Genomic DNA, 21,217 nt, shown 5'->3' with positions numbered 1-21,217 from the left:
TATTTTAGTATTCTACGTGTGTCGAGTTTCACAAAATCAGATGTAGATTAATTCTTTCTAAGAAATATAAATGTTTGTAAAATCGGATATTTGTAAAAAAAAAATGTTTAAGATTTGAAAGATGAAAGAGAACTTAATTTCAACTAAAATTAATAATAGATTTGTCCATATTTTAATATTAAGACGTAACTATAAAAAAATTGAAAAAAATTTGCGTTCTCTGAAGTTGACTTGTCAGAGATAAAAGTCTAAAAAATTTAATATAAAATAAATTTGAAAATAATTTTGATGAATTATTAAAATAATTTTGTAGAAATTTTAAGCATTATAAATAATACTGTAAAAAATTTTGACATTGTAGCAACTAGTTTGTGTTACATAATTATTTTTATGATTTAATAAAATTATTATCAGATTTGTAATTGACTAAAATTTTAAATATTTCAGCAAAACCGATCTTTTCATGAGGGATTCAAAATTTTCTTATTCTTATTATTTCCGTTTTCAATAATATGAATTAACTTAATTTAATCTTTTCAATTTACATACTCCTTATATTATATTTGTCTATTCAAAAATTAGAAATAAATTAAAAGTAAATTCGAATCGAAATTAAAGTTAATACATATTAATGGCATTAATTATTAGACTCGTAGTTTTTTTGAAACTTTTTTTTGATATAATAATATTTAATTTATTTATATTTGAGCATTTATATTCTTATTAAATACGCACGTATTTATATAAAGGCAGGTTAAAGATTAAGATTTAGAATATCGTGAGCTTTAAAAAAAAAGAAGAAAAATAAAGGAAAGAAAAAGACTCCGTGCACACATGCTTTTCTATCTCATACATTTGCGATTATTCTGACAATTCAAAGAGATTAATCTATCCTGTCTTTTAATGAATTTAAATTTGTCTGATTAAGTGATGATTTATGAGTAATATCTTTGGATATTGAAACGAGTTTACAAGCCAATCTTTCATTCACATAAACCGCACATGAATAGAAATAAAAATTAAATTGCGTATTTCGCAAAAAGCGAAAATTGCTGTTGAATCTAACGAAGTAAAATTTTCTCTCGATTTTTCCTGATTAAGACTTTCAATTCGCCGTTTAATTCTCCGAAGTCGTTGGAGTTTCGAACGAAGAAAACTGTTTCGAACAAGAAAATTTGTCAACAAAATTGCACTACTTTCCTGTCTATGTTCCTAGCTTTCGCTAGAACCCATAGAATTATTCCACGAATACAAGGAATACTGAATCCAGCATGTTCGCGAAATATGTCTGAGTATAATGTACAGCCGAGAGAATTAAAGCACACACATACTATATAATTACAGATATACGGGCGCAATTAGCGTAATGATTCTTCCAGCAAATCCAAGCGCCACACAAGTCAGCAAGATAGAACTCTGTTGATCGTGAACGTTTATTTGATCGGTTTTGACCACCCTTACACATTCGCTTTGATGTTCGCATCCTATATAGGGTTTTACAATCGACTTAATGCTGGGCTATTATTGGTTGCCACAAGTTCAATTACTGGTGCAGTACTGACTAAGTACTGGATGATAACTTGGATTCGGTACTGACCTAGTCATTTTTTCCAATCATTTGTCAGTGATGGTCCAGTACTATAACTTGAATCTTGGCCGTCAATTAACAGTCGTAGCATTGATTTCGTTGAAACTGCTAGCGATCCTATAATGTACGTCCTGATTTCCAGCGGCCTATTAGCATCGTCCGATAATTTCACCGAGGAATTCTTGAGGCAGCACAAAACGTAGTGGAAATAGCCGGAGCGCACGTTCCACCGTGATAAATCTGTGTCGGCGATTCCCACCGGGAGTTGTTAAGGTGTTCTGCGGATCAATGCGCAGATCGTATGTGAATTCGCAAAAACTTTGATCTCAGATTGTCTGGACTCGGCTTGGATTACTGCCGTGTATCATTCGTGCTATTTCAGATCCGTTGGTCGGGGTATCACCGCAAGATACCTGATACCTTATAGGAAACTCGCGTTCTACGATTGTTAATATTTTCCAGCGCGTCTGTTGTAAGGACAAATCACATGTTAATAGTAACGAAAGTGAAACTATTAAATAACGCTAAAATGTTCGTATAAAAAAATATAATAATAGGTAATCTTTCACATAAATCATAACATATATAATAATAGATAATATTTCACATAAATCATAACGTTGGTATAAAAAAATATATAATAATAGATTCATATGAATAATGATACTGCATTTTTTGCTCATTTGCTGCAATGGCAGCATTTAGCATATAAAGCAGCTTTGCAACTGTTGTAGATTCTTTAATATGATTGGTTTATACATTTAAAGCTAATGAGGAACTAAGGCCAAAACCAATCGTATTAAAGAATATTACGACAATTGCAAAGCTACTTTGTCTGCTGAATGCAGTCAATAACTTAAAAATTTTCAATGTTTTTTAGTTGTTTGTAAAGAAAGAAACAAGAAAAAAAGAAAAAATACTAAAAAAACATAATTGTATTCTTCTACAATCAATTAATTACATTAAAACTGTATTTTAATCCTATGTACGATGATTTTTCGATTCCTTATCTACCACACTCGATGGGATGGGTCATTCATGTCCCGAATTAATTTTCATTAATTTTATAATAAAAATATTATTAAATGATTCTTACATATATATTCAAACATTCTCACAAAGTGTTTATAAAGTTGTTTATTTAAAAAAAAAAAATAAACAAAAATAGTCATCCTTATTTAACCAAATATTAAAAAAAAAAGAAATACAAAGAAGTACGATTTAATTATGAGTAGTACCAATAGTAAAAATTAATAATATTACAAAATTTTAATTACGATTTAAAACATTTAAATTCTATTTTCTAAAAACATTGGTTTTTTTAGTTGCGTAATTGTTACGACAAATAAGTGATATGTAAGAGTAAAATTGCACGGTTTCTTCACTCGTTTACTCAATGAGCATATTAGATAGAAATAAGTATCTACCGTCAGTGAGAATTATGAGATAATCTTGTCGACAGTGACGACAGTTGATACGCAAATGAGCTACGACAGATTACGTTTGATTTTATTACTGCTGCGTTTATGTTAGAACGAGGCACGTGTCACGCTTGCATCCGTAATAGTCTTCTAACAGCGAGTCACTCTAATTATAACCCGTTACAAATCTTGGAGTTATCTCAGTTCATTTATTTATGAGATTATAAAGCTTCGCAAGGCAAAAAAATGTAAGCGACAAGCGATTTAAGCAAATGAATCGAGCGATCGAATATATATATATATATATATATATATATATATTAGGTGTTGGAATTAATTCGTAGCGTTTTACAAGAGATGGGAAGTACTTTCATTAATGTATTTTTTAATGCTCATGTGAAATAAATAACATTCTTTCATTAAAAAACGCTACGAATTAATTCCAACACCTAATATATATATATATATATATATACGATGAAATATTAATTTTTGAACAAAATTAAGTGAATTAAGTTAATTTTTTAATTAAATAATGATTGATCGATTTCATGAATGCTTAAGTTCCTTACATTTTAATTCCTTACGTTTCTTTATGCTGCTTGTTAAGTTGTTTTAACTAGCCGTTGAGTTTTTCTCAGTGAATTTTTTTCCCTTTGTTTCTCAGGTAAAGTAGCTTGTCCTTTGAGGCAGTTCCGATGTGCCAATGGCAGATGCATACCAATCTCGTGGGTCTGTGACAAATCGGACGATTGTACTGACAATTCCGACGAAAGCCCAGAGGAATGCAAAAGTAAGTCACGCGCAGAATTATACGAAATACGTCAAATTAATATACATAACAGCGATGACGCGCGCGATCTGTACCGTCGAGCGTAAATTTGCGCAACTCTTTGACGCGTCAAATTCGCATGTGTAAAACGCATGTGTCCAAAACGGACACATCAATTTTACATAATAAATAGGTATTAGTGTTGCGTGATTGAATTACCATTAGTCATTTATGCGTGGAATTTTTTAAATTTTTCAATCCTCATAATTGTACATGTTTCAAAATTACTTTTTCAACTCTACATTCGCTCTTGAACGAATGCCAAATCGGAGTTTTACGGATATTTTAATAAAGTTGTAGAGAAAATTTTTAATAATTACTTTGAAATCGGAGAATAGAATAAAATAATCATTTTATTTTTATAGCCATTATAGACTTTAAATTCTTACTTGTGTGTAGTCACATATATGGTCTTAATAAATAATTCATTTTATTTTTGTTGGAGACATTTTTTGCGATAAAATCCAACCACAGATTTACATGTCGAATATTTAAATATTTATGATTATATCATTAATATATTAGCAGTTTATATCGTAGAATTTTGTACACATTTCGTTTTCAATTCCCATAATTATGCATGTTTCAAAATTTTTTTTTATTCCACGTTTGTTTTTAAGCGAATGCCAAATCGAAGTTTTACGAAATTATTTATATAAAGTTGTAGGGATTGGGGGGAAAGAGAGAGAGAGAGAGAGAGAGAGAGAGAGAGAGAGAGAGAGAGAGAGAGAGAGAGAGAGAGAGAGAGAACTTCATAATAATTTTATTTTGAGATCGAAGAATGGAATTAAATAATAAACAATTTTATTTTTATTCGAAAAGTTTTTTAATATATATGTAATTTTCACGAGTACTTAAATATTTATGATTTCCATAATTCACTTCGCGTTATTTACAACTTGGTTTTACGACGTCAGTATAGAAGTAACATCCCAAGCGTAATTGCGTGCGTAAGAGTGATGCAAAGAGGAAATATGATAAGATGTTTCAGAAGTTTCGCGCTGTACTACTGCGTATACGCAACGCATACGACTGCATACGCGCGCGTGCAAATGTATTCGTTAATTAAATGAAGATCTGCTGACAAATAAGCTGTCCGCGTATTTGCGTTCTTGCTCTTGTTTTATTGATCTCGAATGGATGTCTCAATGAAATGTCGATCTAATTTTCACGACTGCGATTTAAAGCCATAGCGAACTTTGGCTCTGCAACGTTCGATCGATCGTACTTGGGGGATTTGTTTACGAGGTACTGTACACCAAACAGATCGCGTCCCAATCAACTTACATAATAATGCTTAATAACTATAATAATATGTGGTGACACTATATTATTTACGTGGATTCGATACACTGCAAATAATTTACTGAATCTTAATGCATATTTCTTTGAATAATATTAAATAAACATTTATTTACAATAAATAAATATTTATTCAATAAAAGAATGATAATTAAATGAAATTAATAGTTTTTATATCAAATAAATATAGATTTATATTTAGTAAATATTTATATTTTTAGAACTATTCAAACAAAATTTATTTTTATTAAAATTTAGTATTTTTTTCAATGTATCTAAAATAATTTCGCAAAAATTTCGTTTTGCGTGATTAATGTTGAATTTATAAAATTTTAATTAAAATTTGAATTATATCTTTCGATTGATTTATTTTTTATTATTCTTATTTTTATATTTCTTTTCGCTTGATACTATATCGATTGTTTATCTGCCACAAGGAGGAAGTTGCGCAAATGACGTCGTCCAAAGATTCGTCCAAAATTATACGAGGAAATAATCTCATTGACGCATTTATTGCGCCTAATTTATCTTACTGTAGACGCCTTGCATTGATCTACATGATACTCTATTCTTGCGATTTTAAAGCGGCTCCAGATGACATGGCCAATGTACGCCAACATTGGCTGCGTTCAGTAGCAAAAGCAGTTTTGCAATAGTTACAAGATTCTTTATTAGGATTGGTTTGTACTCTAGATCTGTGAAGAAATAAAGGCAAGAACCAATTATATTAAAGAATCTTAGTGCAACGCTACTATTTCTGCTGAACGCAGTCATTAACAAATATTGTACACACGAACATGCAAATTATTACGGTGATATTTTCTTAGAAAAAATGAACCTAAAAATTTTAGGACTTTATTCCTAAATATGTCTAAACTAATTTGGACTGTCAGAAATCTGCGTATTAAGTTTTTGAAATTTTCTTGCGCGGTACGCCTAAGATAACTCCTAGGTAAAGTACTTTACTAAATAAATGACATCAAAATAGCTGCAAATTTCATTATTAAAGTCACTTTTCAATCAATCCTAACTTATTTTAACGTCATTTTGATGTTATGATTTTGCTGTTTTGGATCAATATTATCCTTGCTTAAAATTAAATTTTAATAAAAACTCGCTTATTAATACATTAGACATTAAAAGAATTAGAAAGAAATTTTCTATAATATTATTGAAATAAAAAACAAAATTAAGTTTTAAAAATTAATACGTTTAAAAACCAACTACTTGAAATAAAAGATTGTCTTTTACAATAAAAGACGTATAGTCACAAATATAATTATACATATGAATATGGGCCAATATTTAGCAAATGTATATACAGTTAGCTCACATTGGCCACTGAAGCCGTCTTTAGACTAATATTTCATTTATAATACGATAAAATTTTCAAATGTATTAATTGGCTACAGAATAGAGAAGTTCTTGAGTTTCCAGAAATTTTCTATCTTACAGCTAATTAACACACTTGAAAAATTTGTCCTATAGCAAATGAAATATTAGCCTTACTCTTGCTCTGACGATCTTTTTTTGTGGATAAACGTAATCATGAATAATTGCGTGTCATTTTCATGTAATTGTTTTTTTGCGATTCGCAATCGTGGAAGAGACTAGTATCTTCGTTGACCTATTATTTCTAGATACGGTATATCCAAATATTCATTGATTCGTTGAGCAAAATTTACGAATAGTCTTTAATTTTCAGAAATTGTATAGAATTTCATAAGTGCAGTATATTTATTTCTCGATTAATAATGGTGATCTCTTCGTGCTTTGGCGCTTTCCCAATCATTTGAGTGACTGTTTTTGTGAGGCAAATATTAAAATGAGTAATATCGTTGTGTGCAGTATATGTAATTATTTTCCTACATAGTTTATCTCTGTATTCTAATAGGAGTGATTGAGGAATGCGTTTCACCGCGATATGATTATAACTCGACTTTGAGTTTGCATCATGAATATTTGCTCGATAGTATATGTATACAGCGGAACATGAATATTTGCTTGATAACATACATGGTACGTGCATATAACAAGAAAATCTGAACGCAGCAATTTCTTGCCTTTCCTTGTACTAGCTAGTCTGGCGCCTCGTGATAAAAAGAAAAGCAGACAAGGGCAAGGAACAGTAATCGCCATAATTTTATGAATATGTGATTATAGACCCGACACGTGCAATTCCACAAAAATACTGTAATAAAAACTCGTCGTCCTTGTCGGTTTTTTCGATCGAGAATTACTGCAGGCAAGATGCAGCTTCTTGTTAATCTTGCATCAGACAGAGTGATCTAATCTGCTCTGCCCTATTAGAGAAAACAAAAATGTGTATGCTCGTTTATCTTATTTGTCCATTAAATCATTGAGCTACTTAAAATTTAGTTCAGAAAATCTTGAATGATGAGAGAAATATCGAAAGTAATATCTGAAATGTTTGAAAGATATTTTCAAAGATAACTATATATTCATATAATTGATATAATATTATTTTTGTAATATTTAATATGTAATTATATTTAATATAATTTAATATTTAATTTTTAATATATATTATGTACATAAAATTTAATTAACATTTTAATGTACATTAAAATTTAATATTTAATATATAATTACAATTATTGTATATCTTAATATTAATGTAAAAAAATAATTATTTTTTTCGACGTGATGAATTTTCAAGGAACATTTCTACACTTATTGTCAATAAAACTATCAGTCAATGTAGCTATCTATTGCCAACCACTCTCTTAAACATCCGCGTGTACATCGTGACACGGCATTTTCGCATTTCCTTTAGTTATATTTCTCAAATTAGTCCTATTGTGTAATTTTACACCATGCTCTCCGTAATACAACGTAATTGTAGTTTTGTAGAGCGTTTAATTTTCCGTAGAAAGATTCCCTCTCTTGCATTCGTATAAATTGGTTCCACAGGCCGCGGGAACGCAAATAAACAAGCGGCTAAATAAGCCGCTAAATAGACAAACTGCGGCACGATAGTGCAACGACGTGAAATAATAAGATAGAGAAGGCAAAGGAAAAGAAAGACCACAAGGGAAAAAGAGTGCTATCTAACGAGCGAAAAAGGGCAATAAAAACGAACGAGAACTGCCAAACGAACCGAACCGACATTGCCCTTTGTCGTTTCCCAGACATTCGCAGAGCTTGCACTTTGCACGCAGATTTTACAGTGTGGCAACTATTTCTTCTTTCCCTTTCTTTTTTTTCTTAGTCGGTTTCTTGCGTGTCGACTGTCATTTCGACTCAATATCTCGAATCCCACTTATTCTGTCGATTTTCTCTCACTTGTCCGAACCGTTTCAAGCTGATAATCAGTTTCGACTCTTGAGTGGACCATTTCCTCAAACGATCAAATTTCATCTTCAATTAGAATTGTGAACGAGATTCGTTATGAATCTTGATAGAGAGAAATAGATTGAAGCTATAGATTTTCATGCAATATATATATCAATGTCTTACGAATTGGTTGATTACAAATCAATTATTCCAGAAATGCTAATCTCATGTTAGTCGTTCAAGATTTTTCATTAAACTGTTTCGACGAAAGGCAATCCCGTAAATGTACAGATGTAATTAAACGAAACAGATCGTAGATTCATCAATTAATCTTGGTCACCGTGACCTAAGGCACGGTGCAATGCCATTACTCCGACACGGTCGCAAGGTCCAAACGATATTGCATCAGGCGCCAAGGTTTTTTCCCCTCGTTTTGTGCTTTTTTCATATTGAACTCTTTCGCTAGATGAGTCGCAGTTCTTCCTCCATTCTTTATTCAGTGAATCCTTGGTCTATTTTCTGTGGCTGAACTAGTGTATATTTTTGGAATTTAAAGTGAGATACATATATGTTTGATATTTGTCGAAAGCGAGAAAGAGAGTTCTAGTGCAGGAACAGAAAACAAACTACTTATAGTATATTGCAGTACCTGAGAATCAGCCACAACCTACATTATACTATTGAATAATAGTGAAATATAATATTATTGGGCAACAGAATTTGGACTACACTAAAAAAATTTACCATATCTTAATAAATATGTCTTTGAATATTTGTAAGTAAACATTTACTGAATGTTAGCATATATTTATTTGATATAAGAATCATTAATTTGATTTAACTATCATTTTTCTCATTAAATAAATATTTAATATAAGTAAATGTTTATTTAACAAATATTTAAAAGAATATTAAGATGTAGTAAATTTTTTTAGTGTAGAGCAATAAATTAACAATAAAATAATACTAAATTTTTTACTAATGATATAAGAATCATTAATTTGATTTAACTATCATTTTTCTCATTAAATAAATATTTAATATAAGTAAATGTTTATTTAACAAATATTTAAAAGAATATTTATTAAGATGTAGTAAATTTTTTTAGAGCAATAAATTAACAATAAAATAATACTAAATTTTTTACTAGGTCCGATTATTATTTATAATGATGGGGAATCCAAGTTAATGATGTAATACTGACAGAGCGAAAAATGAATGCAGCTTTATATGCTGCAGAAACAGAATGAAGGAAAAACTTGCAAAAATCCCACTGCTTGAGAGAATAACATATGAACATAACTTATCAGCCAAAGCGAATAGGAATAAAGAATAAAGTAAGAATAAGTAGACAAACAAATATATAAGTAACATATATAATAATATATATAAAGATACTGCAGAGAAACACGTATAAATCATATAAATATAAATAAGAATACTATATACGAATTGTAGAAAATTAAGAAGCTGTGACATAAATCAAACCTCGCTTCAGCGATGCACATGAGTCTTCCTCCATTCGATCTGCCTCCGTTCATTTAAGGTCGATGCATTTTGTAATGCAAGGTCCGCGTTGGTTGCATCAGTCAACGAGACGACGAGGAGAGTTGATTCGGCTGGTGCACGGCGCGACTGCCAACGCACCATATAATTATGGTGAAAGCCAGTCGCGGCATGGTGTATATAGGCTCGCATGATTTGCTCGATCAACTTGGCGGCCGCATTGATCGCTTCCTTGAAATTTTGCATTGTATATATGAGGATTTATAAAATTTCATTTGTACAATAGCAAGGTTATCATAAAATTGAAAATCAGAGAAATGTCAAGGAATTTTTTGCAAAATTTTCTAGAAACTTATTTTCTTGACTTTAAAGAAGAAATATGCATATATCACTGCATTTATGTAATACCAACTTAATATTATAATTAAATGCAAATAGTGTTAACATTAATATTTATACTACTATATTAAATTGTTTTCAACAAAATATTTGATCGTTCCTAAGTTAGGAAGAAAGTACAAAAAAATTTTGAAATTGAAAGCATTAGAGAAAGTCATGAAATTTTGTCTGGATAGGGAAAAAGTATGGAATTTTAGGATGAGAAATTTATGGCAACTCAATAGATTTTTCGTCGATATAGAACAACTTTAATCTGAATTCAACTTTTTTTTTAATTTTAAGAATCTTTTTCTAGTTCTAAGAATTAGAGAAAGATGAAAAATAGTTGAACCAAGATTAACCCTCCATCGGCAATGTGAAATTTTTACCCTTTGTCAATTTGGATTTTCGAGAATTCCAGTGTAAATTTTTATATTGTTTTGGACTTTATAAAAAAATTCTTACATATTTGTGAAAACTTTAATAACGAACTTTTATTATCATAGAAGTTGGATTGTATTTTAAATATTTTTTACACATTTAAATTTGTCTACTAGAATTTTCAAAAATCGACTATGCCTTTAAAGTCCAACATTGCCGGTGTTAATCTACATTAAAATATACATAAGACATGTATAATATTTTTGAGGCTTTCACGGATGTTTTTTTCAGAGGTACCAAAGGATTCATGAGTTATCGCTGTGTTGTGATCTATGCCGGTATTAATAAATAGAAATTGGTTACGACACGGCGATAACCCGTAAATCTTTTGGCACCTTCTCATGTATATTTATAAACTTATATTTTTATTTGTTGTTTCTCATGTGACTTGAAAAACGAAAGTATCTTTTCTAAGAAAATATGTTTAAAATTCAGCAGGCTCTATCGTGGGAGTCTCCGAACTTCGTGATATGCTTTCGCATTTAGACATCAATTGGTGCTTAACGATTTCTAACTCAATTGAAATCAATCGGTTGGTCTGCGTCGCTGAAGCAACGCCAAGGAAATCTCGCGATAATTGTTGGTCATTGTTCAGTGTTATCCCAAGTGAATCCATTTTTATTGCACGTTAACAAATATATATTCTGCAAATTTACAATTACAAAATTGAAATCAGAAACTGTAAACTGCCTAACCGACATTTGCTCTTTCGAAATTATCATCAACAATCGAAATTCGCCAATGCAAAAATACAGCGCTCGGATTAATTATTCGTACAAATTAACATAACGTATAGCGATCGTGAAATTGTAATAAGAGAAGTTTTCGTTTTGAATTTCCAATTTTAGTCGAACGTATATATTAAACGGATACGCAACACATTCCCAGTTATTTCATGAGAAATAATACATGCACGTGTGCTTTCCTATCATTTCTGAAATACATTGCACTTGATTGTCCTCTGTCTGTCAATGATACTTTTATATGTTGATTTCGAAACGCCAGAAATAATTCGTGTGTTATAGACGTAATATTTTTAATTCGAGATCAATTAGTCTCAATAAAATTAATTGGCTCCTGAAGGTTAGGCGAAAGATAGATAAAATGTAAATTCGTATGATATGCTCGTACACGGAAAAAAAATTGAGTTGTACTAGCAAACCTATAATTTACTACGCGTATTCAACATAACTAAGAAGATTTGACAAATCGCTAATGTTATTCAGCTGTCAATTTTGCTATTTTAACATAGAAAATTGACTGTCTATATATTATAACTGTAGATTTGCTGAATCAGTGAAGTTTTTAACTATGTTTTTTTCAGTGTAATAATGTCCCGGAGCAGCAAATATTGATTGTGATCACGTGTGAAAAGCGATATTCACAGGAAATATAGCGCCACGCACTTCGTGGCGAATGCATAATGCACATAATCGCCGATAGTACCGAGCATATTACTATTCGGTCTATCAGCTTTTCAAGTTGTTGAATAGCGAACGTGTAACGTTCACATTTTTCCGTTATTCGCGAATCGGTAACATGTGAAATGACACTCACGAGAGAGATACTGCATGTAGCGTTTTAATAAAATTTAAATTTTTCGATTCTCTCGGAAAGGGAATTTCGTGCGAAAAAATTTTATTCCACGTTCTCGATTTATTTTTGCATAATAGAATCATCCTTTCGATTGTCTTACTAGGTAACATCGATATCTGCATGCATTTCGTGCATACCATATAACCGTGTTACAAGTCAATATCCGCTCTTACAAGAAGATATTTCTGGGGAGAAATTCAGTATTTTGAAGCAGATATTTAATGGATAATTAGTTATTTTATCAATTGTAATGTAATTTTTAGAAATGTCGATTTTATTTTCTAAAAAAGAGTCTAATGGTTTTCCCGAGAACCATTGGAATGGAATTTCCGTGACACCAGAGTGATACTGGCTCGTGATAAAGTTATATAAATCTTATATAATCCATAATTGAAAGGTACTGAGGGGAATTTTACTTTTGAATTTTAATATTTAAGCAATTTCGTTCTCCAAATCTCTCGAAAGTTAACGTTATATATTTAAGATTACTTGGGAGCTTCGTAACTTCGCTCGAATCTATGCAAATCAATGCAAATCAGCTCCCTCATGAATCGGATATGTGCGATAAGAGCTAAACAAGAAGTTTCTATTCCACGACGCGAAGGTACGGAATTATTTATTTAGAATTCTAAATAAGAGAAGAGCGGTAACATGTGCACGCGCGCGCGCATGTCGGAAAATGATAAATATCTTCATATATACCGTTAATATCTAATATTACTTGCTCGAAAATGCATGGATTATTATGTGACAACAGCCCGTGGCGTAATAACCACCGCGTAATTTGATACAATAATTACATGACGTTCATTAATTAATTATTTGTGCGTTTAACTCTCTTCTCTTGTGAAGCCATCCGCGAAATATTCCGCGTTCTCATCAGATATAATGCATTTCGGATACGGCTAATAAAACCCGATGAGAATAGTATCGCCTTTCATTCATCTTTTATAATCATTATTGCAACTTTCAACTTTGTATCAAAGCCGAAGAGCTGTACCTGGACGTGTCCGGTTTCTGATGAATTATATAAATGCTGCTCGACTCTTTTTTTTTTTTACAAGAAGAAAAGTATCAGATCGGACTTTTTCATCAGTCGGCCGCGTAATCGATCGGAAAATACTGGTGTTGGAAAGCGCCTAGACTTCTCTCCACTGTTATATTAAATTTAAACGCCGCGTTGTGTGCGCAGTACGAAATCCAATAAATTAGTTCGCATGAATACATTGGGCAGTCTCGCGACACGTAGTTTCAATTAATCCGCTCGTAACTTCTTGCCATTGCGGAATATATAGGGTGTCCTTCTTAACTGCCACAAAATAACAGGATAATAATTCTACGTGAAAAAAAATAAGTTGGAAAAATAAAATAAATTTTTTTTTATACGAGAAAATCGGTTTTAATGGTTTGCAAGTTCATGTCTTTTTTTTTTGTTGTTAAACTTCGAATAAGAATTACTTTAATGTTAAATGGCCGCCTATCGTGAATAGCGTCGAAACTATTGGTATTGTTAACAGCGTTTGAATATAAATAATCTCGTTATTTATTAAGATATTTTAATATTGCGTTAAGAATAGAATTCTCAGGAACGAATCGATTGATTCGCGGTAATATTATATATCTTATAAGCACGCGACGACCGATATCGCTAATAGAATGTGATGTCTAGTCACGGGACGAAAAGTCAAACGCGTGAAAAGGGAATGACGATAAGGCTGTTCTTAATCAGAATCGCAATACGGGACAAGATTCTTACGGCCAGAAAACTGGTCGCGATCCCGTATCGTATACCCCACCTTTTAACGGGCTACACACGACGTACATATTTCGTGCCTGTGCTTTACATTTTATAGCGTATGCACGTGCTACAGTGAATCGTAAATTCTTCGCACTTTCTCAATTGTCGCATAATCGATATTTTTTTATATATTGTGTACGGAAAATTGTATAGCATCTCTCTATCAGTGAATTTTTAAACAAGTAAACGAAGAACATATGTGTATGTATGTGTATTGTCAAAAAGAACTAACGAATTCAGTCGAGACCTATGGCATGTATATACACCGTTTGAATATTCTATAAATCTGTATTGAATATTGCATTTGATTTTAGCGTATATTGATTATTCATTGAACGACGACAATTCATCATTCATTCGATGCCGAAAACTTTAGATGCAAATATCTTAGAATCATGTTTCTACAATCGAAGTCAGCTCTTTGATAATCTTATCATTGTTCGGCAGGAGCGATTTTATTTATTAATCCACGGGAAATATAACAAACGTACCAAATTTCAAAGCAAGATTTTTGATAAATTTTTTTTTAGTAGAAATATTTATCATTATTTTCCAATTAATATTAATCCTATTTCTGCTTGATTTATTTATTATGTGTGTAATTCTATTTTTATTGTAAAAATATATTAATTTTGTATATGTATGTGTGTATATATATATATATATATATATATATATATATATATACATATAACGAGCAACATTTTTAAATTTCTTAATACGAACATATCACATATTTGAAAATTTTACGTTTCAAAATATTTTTACAATATTAAATATATTTATATTGATAATGTTGAAACATTATACAAACCAAATATTTTAAACATGTTTAAACATTTGTATTTGTATAAGGAAAAACGAATATATATATATATTATTTAACTAAAATTATAATGTGTAATGTGTATATTATAACGTGTAATTATATTATAACTTAAATTTATTACAATTCATGTCAATAAATTTATTTTAACTTAAACCAAATTTATATGAAAAATAACGAAACGCCAAGATTACATGTATCTATAATTAAATCTTAAATCCATATTGCATTAAATTAAAAGTTATTTAAAATTATTGATGAAAGTTTATCTTTGCTTTAGAATTTGATTCATGAAAACTTTTTATCGTTCCTTAATCTATTAACTAATATCTTAAAAAATATTCTTATATTTTCATTGAAGGAATATTTTTTTAAAGAATCTTTTCACTAAAAATTATTTCCAAGCAATCAATCATAAATTGATCTGCTTCTCTCTTATTAAACATTATCCATATATATGTATATTGCATATAACATTCATAATAAAATATTTAAGAGTATAAATAAGAGAACACACTGATTTATTTGCGATCATTACTGTTATGAAATTATTGCAGAAAAAAAGCACTATGACCAATTTATTAAATAAGATATATATACATATGAGCGTCAGGCCATAAAATTTCATATTTAATCAATTATATATTTTCGTTCAATTATTATACCGATAACTATATCTGAAGCTTGTTGCTATCTTTCGTGCCACTTTCCGTATTTTTATGTCAGTATCTAACCTCATTATTGAAGCTTACTTTTGTATTATTATTATTATTACCGCTATAATGATGTTCTAAGAATTTGATAAATCTAAGAATGAAGAAGTTTATAGACGTATATTTAGAAAATGTCTTTGATTAAATTCTTAGAACATAATTCTCTGACAATGTTACAGTAAGTAGCAAAATAAAATGAGATTTAATTGGAAATTTAATATACATATTTTTATGTCGATAGACATAATCGTATAATTAATAAATTTGTGAAAAATACCTGAAAAATTAGATATTTAAAATGCAAGATAATTTTTCTTCGCGATTTTTATGCGTAATTTTCTTATGGTATGCATATCATGAATTCTACATACATAAAAATATTTTATTGTAACGACGATGTTGTAAAATCTTTAATTTATGATCCATAAAAAGTAAAGTCATTCTTTTATACTACGTACACATATACTGTGTGAAATGAAACATATATATATATATGGAGCAGAAAATTTGCAAAAAATCTTGAATAAAAATTATAATAAATTATAGTATTCGGTAAATGAAAGATGAAAGGTATAATTTTAATGTTTCGTATATTAATGTATGGAAATTATATTAGATTCTTCTTCAACGTTAATTTTTGCAGATATTTTACATATGTAATCAAATTAAAATAGATTTGTCAGTATTATTTTACTGTAAAAAGACTCTGAATTTAAGCTACAGTAATAGACAGTTTTGTTCCATTAAAATTACTAAAATATATAACTATAAAATTTCATTTAAAAAAAATCAGATTAAAGTCGACATTGAGCAATCAAATTAACCATAGAGAAGAATCTTTATTAGTTCAAAATGACTTTTATGAGTTAATTATTTTATTATTCTTCTTTATGATTGTAACCTGTTCAATTTTAGCTCCGGAGCCAAAACACGAAGTCATCGACGCAAAAAAAATCAATATAAGTAAAATTTTAGGGACTGCGAAGTATTGATACGCGTCTGAGATGCTTATCAACTACAGTTCCCGATATCTTATTCATATTGAATGTTTTTGCATCGATGACTTTGCGTTTTGACTCCGGCGCTAAAATTGAACGGGTCTGCTTTATGAACTTTTTCGTGAAGCGAGAATCGAAGTAGTCTATCAGAATTTGGGTGACCTCCGATAATCCATAGATTGTATATGACATACGTTTACGTAATTTAAAAAACGGTGAAAAACGCACTAGATTCGCAACAATCCGCAGGTTCAGCGATAAGGTTCTGATTCGCTTCTCTCCTGCCACTGCAGCCGCTGCTGCGGGTGTGTGAGTATCATAGCCCATATATAGGCGCCCCTTTGCTGGGCTGCAGCCTTATAGAATTCGCGGCTACCACCGTGAGTGCATCGTATTTCTTTACTCCACATTCGCTCGCGTGAAAGCTGAAACTGAGACGCATCATTCGACGTCTGAATAATATCGAGTTCCTTCCTCTCTGCGAGTGCTCCGATAGTTCTGAAATATCGCGAGAGGAATTAAAAAAAGATTACATTACAAATATACAATTTGCTTATTTATCGAATGACATACGTCAATAAGATTTCATCAGCGTCTCCAGTGATAGCAGTGGACGTTGTACGGCGCACAGAATAATGATGCGTAGAAATTGATCTTTGATTAAAACGCCGAGTTCTCCTCGAGTGTGCCGTAGGAATCGTATACGTAGTCCATCGAGCGGCTTTGCGCAGTGCAGTTTGCATGCACGTTAGACAACAAACAGGCGTTTACTCTTTTCGCGCGATTATGCAACTCGACAGGAGTTCGACGCGGCCCACGAACGTTTCCTGGTGCATCCTGTTGCTGCTCGCGTGCGCGATTACTCCTTCGATCAGTGCGATCGCTCATTCCCATACGAACATTTCAGACACCCTGGAATGCAAGGACACGGATTTCAAGTGCAGTAACGGCAGATGCATACCTAATATATGGCATTGTGACGGCGACCGAGATTGCCCAGACGGGACTGACGAGGACTCTGCTGTCTGCAGTAAGTTGCAATTTTTTTTATAACGCATGTAACGTGTATAAATATTGTGACGTTGGATTACTATTAATTTGCATTAATATCCATTGAGATTATCGAGAGAGATATGGGCCGAGAAAAAGATGCGGTTAAGTTTCTAAATTTAATGAGGCAAGAGAAAAAGAAATCCAAGATAAAAAAAAAGAATATTTGAACCAATAGTTTTAGCTTGTTAATTTTTTTTAAAACTTAATCAGATTTGGCTGAATTATGAGATATTAATACAATACATGCTATATATAAAAAATTGTATATAATTTGGGTAGTTAATGATTTTTTTATAATGTTGCACGAACATTAGAATTTTGACTTTAATAATTATTTTTTGTTTATTTAAGAAATTAATATATAAAAAAAATTAACTTGAATTTTCGAAATCTATAGAAATAATATAGTTTTAGAAGTTTTGTTTTTTTTTTATTTTTTTTTATTTAGGAATACTCGCTTCATGATTGCGAATGAAAAAGTCCGAATGTAAAAAGTTTTAATTAGTTTTATAGCAGATTAAGAAAAATTTTTAATAAAAATTAAATTTTGAAAGTTAATTACTGGTAGATATATTTAAAAGCCAATTCAATCGCAGATTAAATATTTGCCGAGGTAAGGTAAACGCGAAATTAATATCTCTCCACTACTGCCAATAAAGTATATCTATTAGCATTTACCGCTTTGAGAGAAATTGCCTTGTATACTTACATATGTATGTGGAATATAACGAAATTCGTAATTTATGCATCTCTAGCGTAAAATCTATTAATTACCTTTCATAAACGCTTTATAAATTTCACTTTTATAAAAGCAAGGGTGCACTTTGTACAAAGCAGACAACGAAGAGATCTTTGCATATTTCACAATAGAAAATTTATACACGCTATTCGTACAGTGTTAGCATCGTTTTTTCATTAAGGTGTAATTCTCTCAGAATACCGATAAAACTTAAAAGTTGACTAATTTTATTTATGAACAACGTTATTGCATTGTAATGTCAAATGATTTAATGAATATTTAACCGAATATAGTGCATCCGAATATAGTGGTTGTAAAAGGTCCCGGTATGTGAAAGTACAACTTTGGAGACCGGTTTTTCAAGCAGGTGAAGCGTACTGACATACAGGGTGTCCCTTATTAACGAGGTTATTTCCTATTTTGACAGTACTTGATTCTAGTATTCCAGATTCCAGTATTTATCTCGTTCGACTGGTTGTCTGATGAAATCTCACGCCGCGATGTTAAAACGACCTTTTTTAATTAGAATTGTAAATCGCCTAATATTCTCCAATTAGTAAATCATACGTATTTGCATATCTCCATTCTCGACCTATGTATAGCGAGGCAGAAATTGATGCTAATCGATTAGTTTAATCGAATCTCATCGATCCTTGAAGGTTGCAACGGCGATCATAATTACATAGTGGAATGCGCATTTAATATTAATTAGTGCACGTTGATGCAAAGCCCTTTTGACGGATATAATTACGCGTGCATTTAATCATTTCAGTTATGATGTAAATTGCACTTCAGATCATTAAAAATCCTCTTAAATTATAAAGTAGAGAAATGCGATTGAGTTTTATCGTCGCATATTGCAATTTTCATGGAAAACGTAGAAACGATAGTCCTTTTAATAGAAAAATTATCTACTTCCGTTATTAGCTTGAAACTATATATATATATATATATGTTGAATAATTTCATCATTTTCTATGTATTTGACAAATGAATATAATGAACTATTTTATCTTGCATAAACTTGGACTTTTTGTTAATTAAGACATTCCAAGTGAATGACATAACAGCATTCTTCAGATAATTTTAAATGGAATTTGTCCTTTGAATAGAATTTTTTGTAAAGCTTTACAAAAATATACATGATATTTTTCATTCAACATTAGCTAAAGAAGGAAATGCCTTTAATAAGGAAGCATTCTGTATATCTATTATATTATACAATGTTCCGTGATATTCGCGCGATATTATTTCATAAAGAGAGATTACTTACGTTCTGTTACATAGAAATGTGATTGCAGGCATGTAGCTCTTTTATTCGAACTTGAATCTGAAAACAATGACATGCTAATATATCGAATGTCAAAGGTTAGCAACTGCTTCGTTTGCCTGTATAATCAAGCATTATTACACATGATAATATTGAAACCTCTATACTTAACGTTTGACGTTCAATATTTTTAACATCGACATCTCATTCGTCACACAAATGAAGTATTGACATTTATGAACAAACTAAAGCTCGCTTTACTCACTTCTATAATTCACAGCAAATTTCTGAGTCGATTTAGAATTCCATTTATAATTTTTATTATATATTTTGATATCGTATTTAATATGTGTATGAGCATTTTAATCTAGGTTTTATATATGTATGTGTTATAAGCTTCTTTTGAAATATTTTTCATTATTATATGTGAAATATTGACATATAAAATTATAAAATTCTATTCTGAATTCTTACAAAAATCGTAAAGTAAGCTTTAAATAAAGAACATTGAGCTATAAAGAACAAAATATGAATTAAATAAAAGAAAAACGCATATAGAGATTAAAACTTAAGCCTTCTGAGTTGCACACATAAAAATTGTCTTGATGAAAGCATTTTTAATAAAGTAGTAATTTATATTAAATAAATATATAAATTGTGTATCATAAAGATGTTAAAAAAATATCTTTTAGATTATTTAGACGATCTTTAAGAGTCTTTGAAAAATTTTTACTTGGGAAATTATTGCCTATGTTGTACAATATAAAAAATATGATATAGATATTTTAAGACTAAAGAGATAATTAATCGAGATTGAATCGAACAAAAGGATTGATACCATGCAACGAAAGGGAGTTTGAATGCAGTCCAGGCGAGTGCATTCCGAAGACGTGGCTGTGCGATCATCAGACAGATTGTTCCAACGGTCTGGACGAGAAGGATTGTTACAGTAAGTTGCGCGGATAAGTACTTTAGCGTAGGTGTTACCGGAAAGCAGCCAAGGAGGGACGAGATCAGCCGGAAAGCTACGGAACAAATGACAAAGCACAAATTGCAGAATTTCAGATTGCATCCTCGTACTCTCAATACATTCTATTGCTTGCGACTTGCGAGAAAGTTGTGTTCTCGGTCTATTAATTGCATGTATTGAAACAGGAAATAATGGCAAATAACTTATTCAATGCAGAATAATTTTGGGAAATCGATGTAGTGATAACAGGCATAATAGATTCGGTGAAATCAATAACAATTGATGCAATTCTTACATTACAGGCATAATTACTATTTTTGTTTAACTTTTAGTAACTAATAAAGTAAAATTTTCAATATTTTTGTAGAACGTTATTTTTATATATGCTATCTATTAATATATAATAAATCTTTAAATACATTCTCTGTGGTGATCTAACGATAATAGATGATATAAACTTCTAAGAATAATAAATTAATAATATTGATA

The 21,217-nt window shown here is 30.6% G+C and overlaps 3 protein-coding genes across 9 annotated transcripts in view; 2 read left to right on the top strand and 1 right to left on the bottom strand.

Annotated features, from left to right (window-relative positions):
• The window catches only part of LOC105150216 (uncharacterized), a 113,163-nt gene that overhangs the window by 68,104 nt on the left and 23,842 nt on the right, over positions 1–21,217 (top strand). The window lies entirely within an intron of this gene.
• LOC105150209 (low-density lipoprotein receptor) overlaps positions 1–21,217 on the top strand; it is a 37,905-nt gene that overhangs the window by 2,841 nt on the left and 13,847 nt on the right. For 3 of the 6 annotated variants that reach the window (XM_011063133.2, XM_011063131.2, XM_011063130.2), the window contains exons 2-4: positions 3,677–3,802; positions 17,604–17,726; positions 20,588–20,707. In XM_011063133.2, coding sequence (XP_011061435.2) covers positions 3,677–3,802; positions 17,604–17,726; positions 20,588–20,707 — 369 coding nt within the window. The remainder of the gene's footprint in view (positions 1–3,676; positions 3,803–17,603; positions 17,727–20,587; positions 20,708–21,217) is intronic. The other 3 variants (XM_011063134.2, XM_011063132.2, XM_087408869.1) reach the window with 3 other exon arrangements.
• On the bottom strand, positions 16,079–17,610 carry LOC105150208 (hypothetical protein). The gene is made up of 2 exons (XM_011063127.2): positions 17,270–17,610; positions 16,079–17,194 (listed from the first exon to the last, which is right to left on the bottom strand). The coding sequence occupies exons 1-2, from the start codon at positions 17,437–17,439 to the stop codon at positions 16,948–16,950; spliced, it is 417 nt and encodes a 138-aa protein (XP_011061429.1). The 5' UTR covers positions 17,440–17,610; the 3' UTR covers positions 16,079–16,947.

This window comes from Acromyrmex echinatior, chromosome 8 (assembly GCF_024713525.1).
Source record: "Acromyrmex echinatior isolate Ae372 chromosome 8, ASM2471352v2, whole genome shotgun sequence".
NCBI classification, from domain to species: domain Eukaryota; kingdom Metazoa; phylum Arthropoda; class Insecta; order Hymenoptera; family Formicidae; genus Acromyrmex; species Acromyrmex echinatior.
This window is presented reverse-complemented; position numbering and strand designations above follow the sequence as displayed.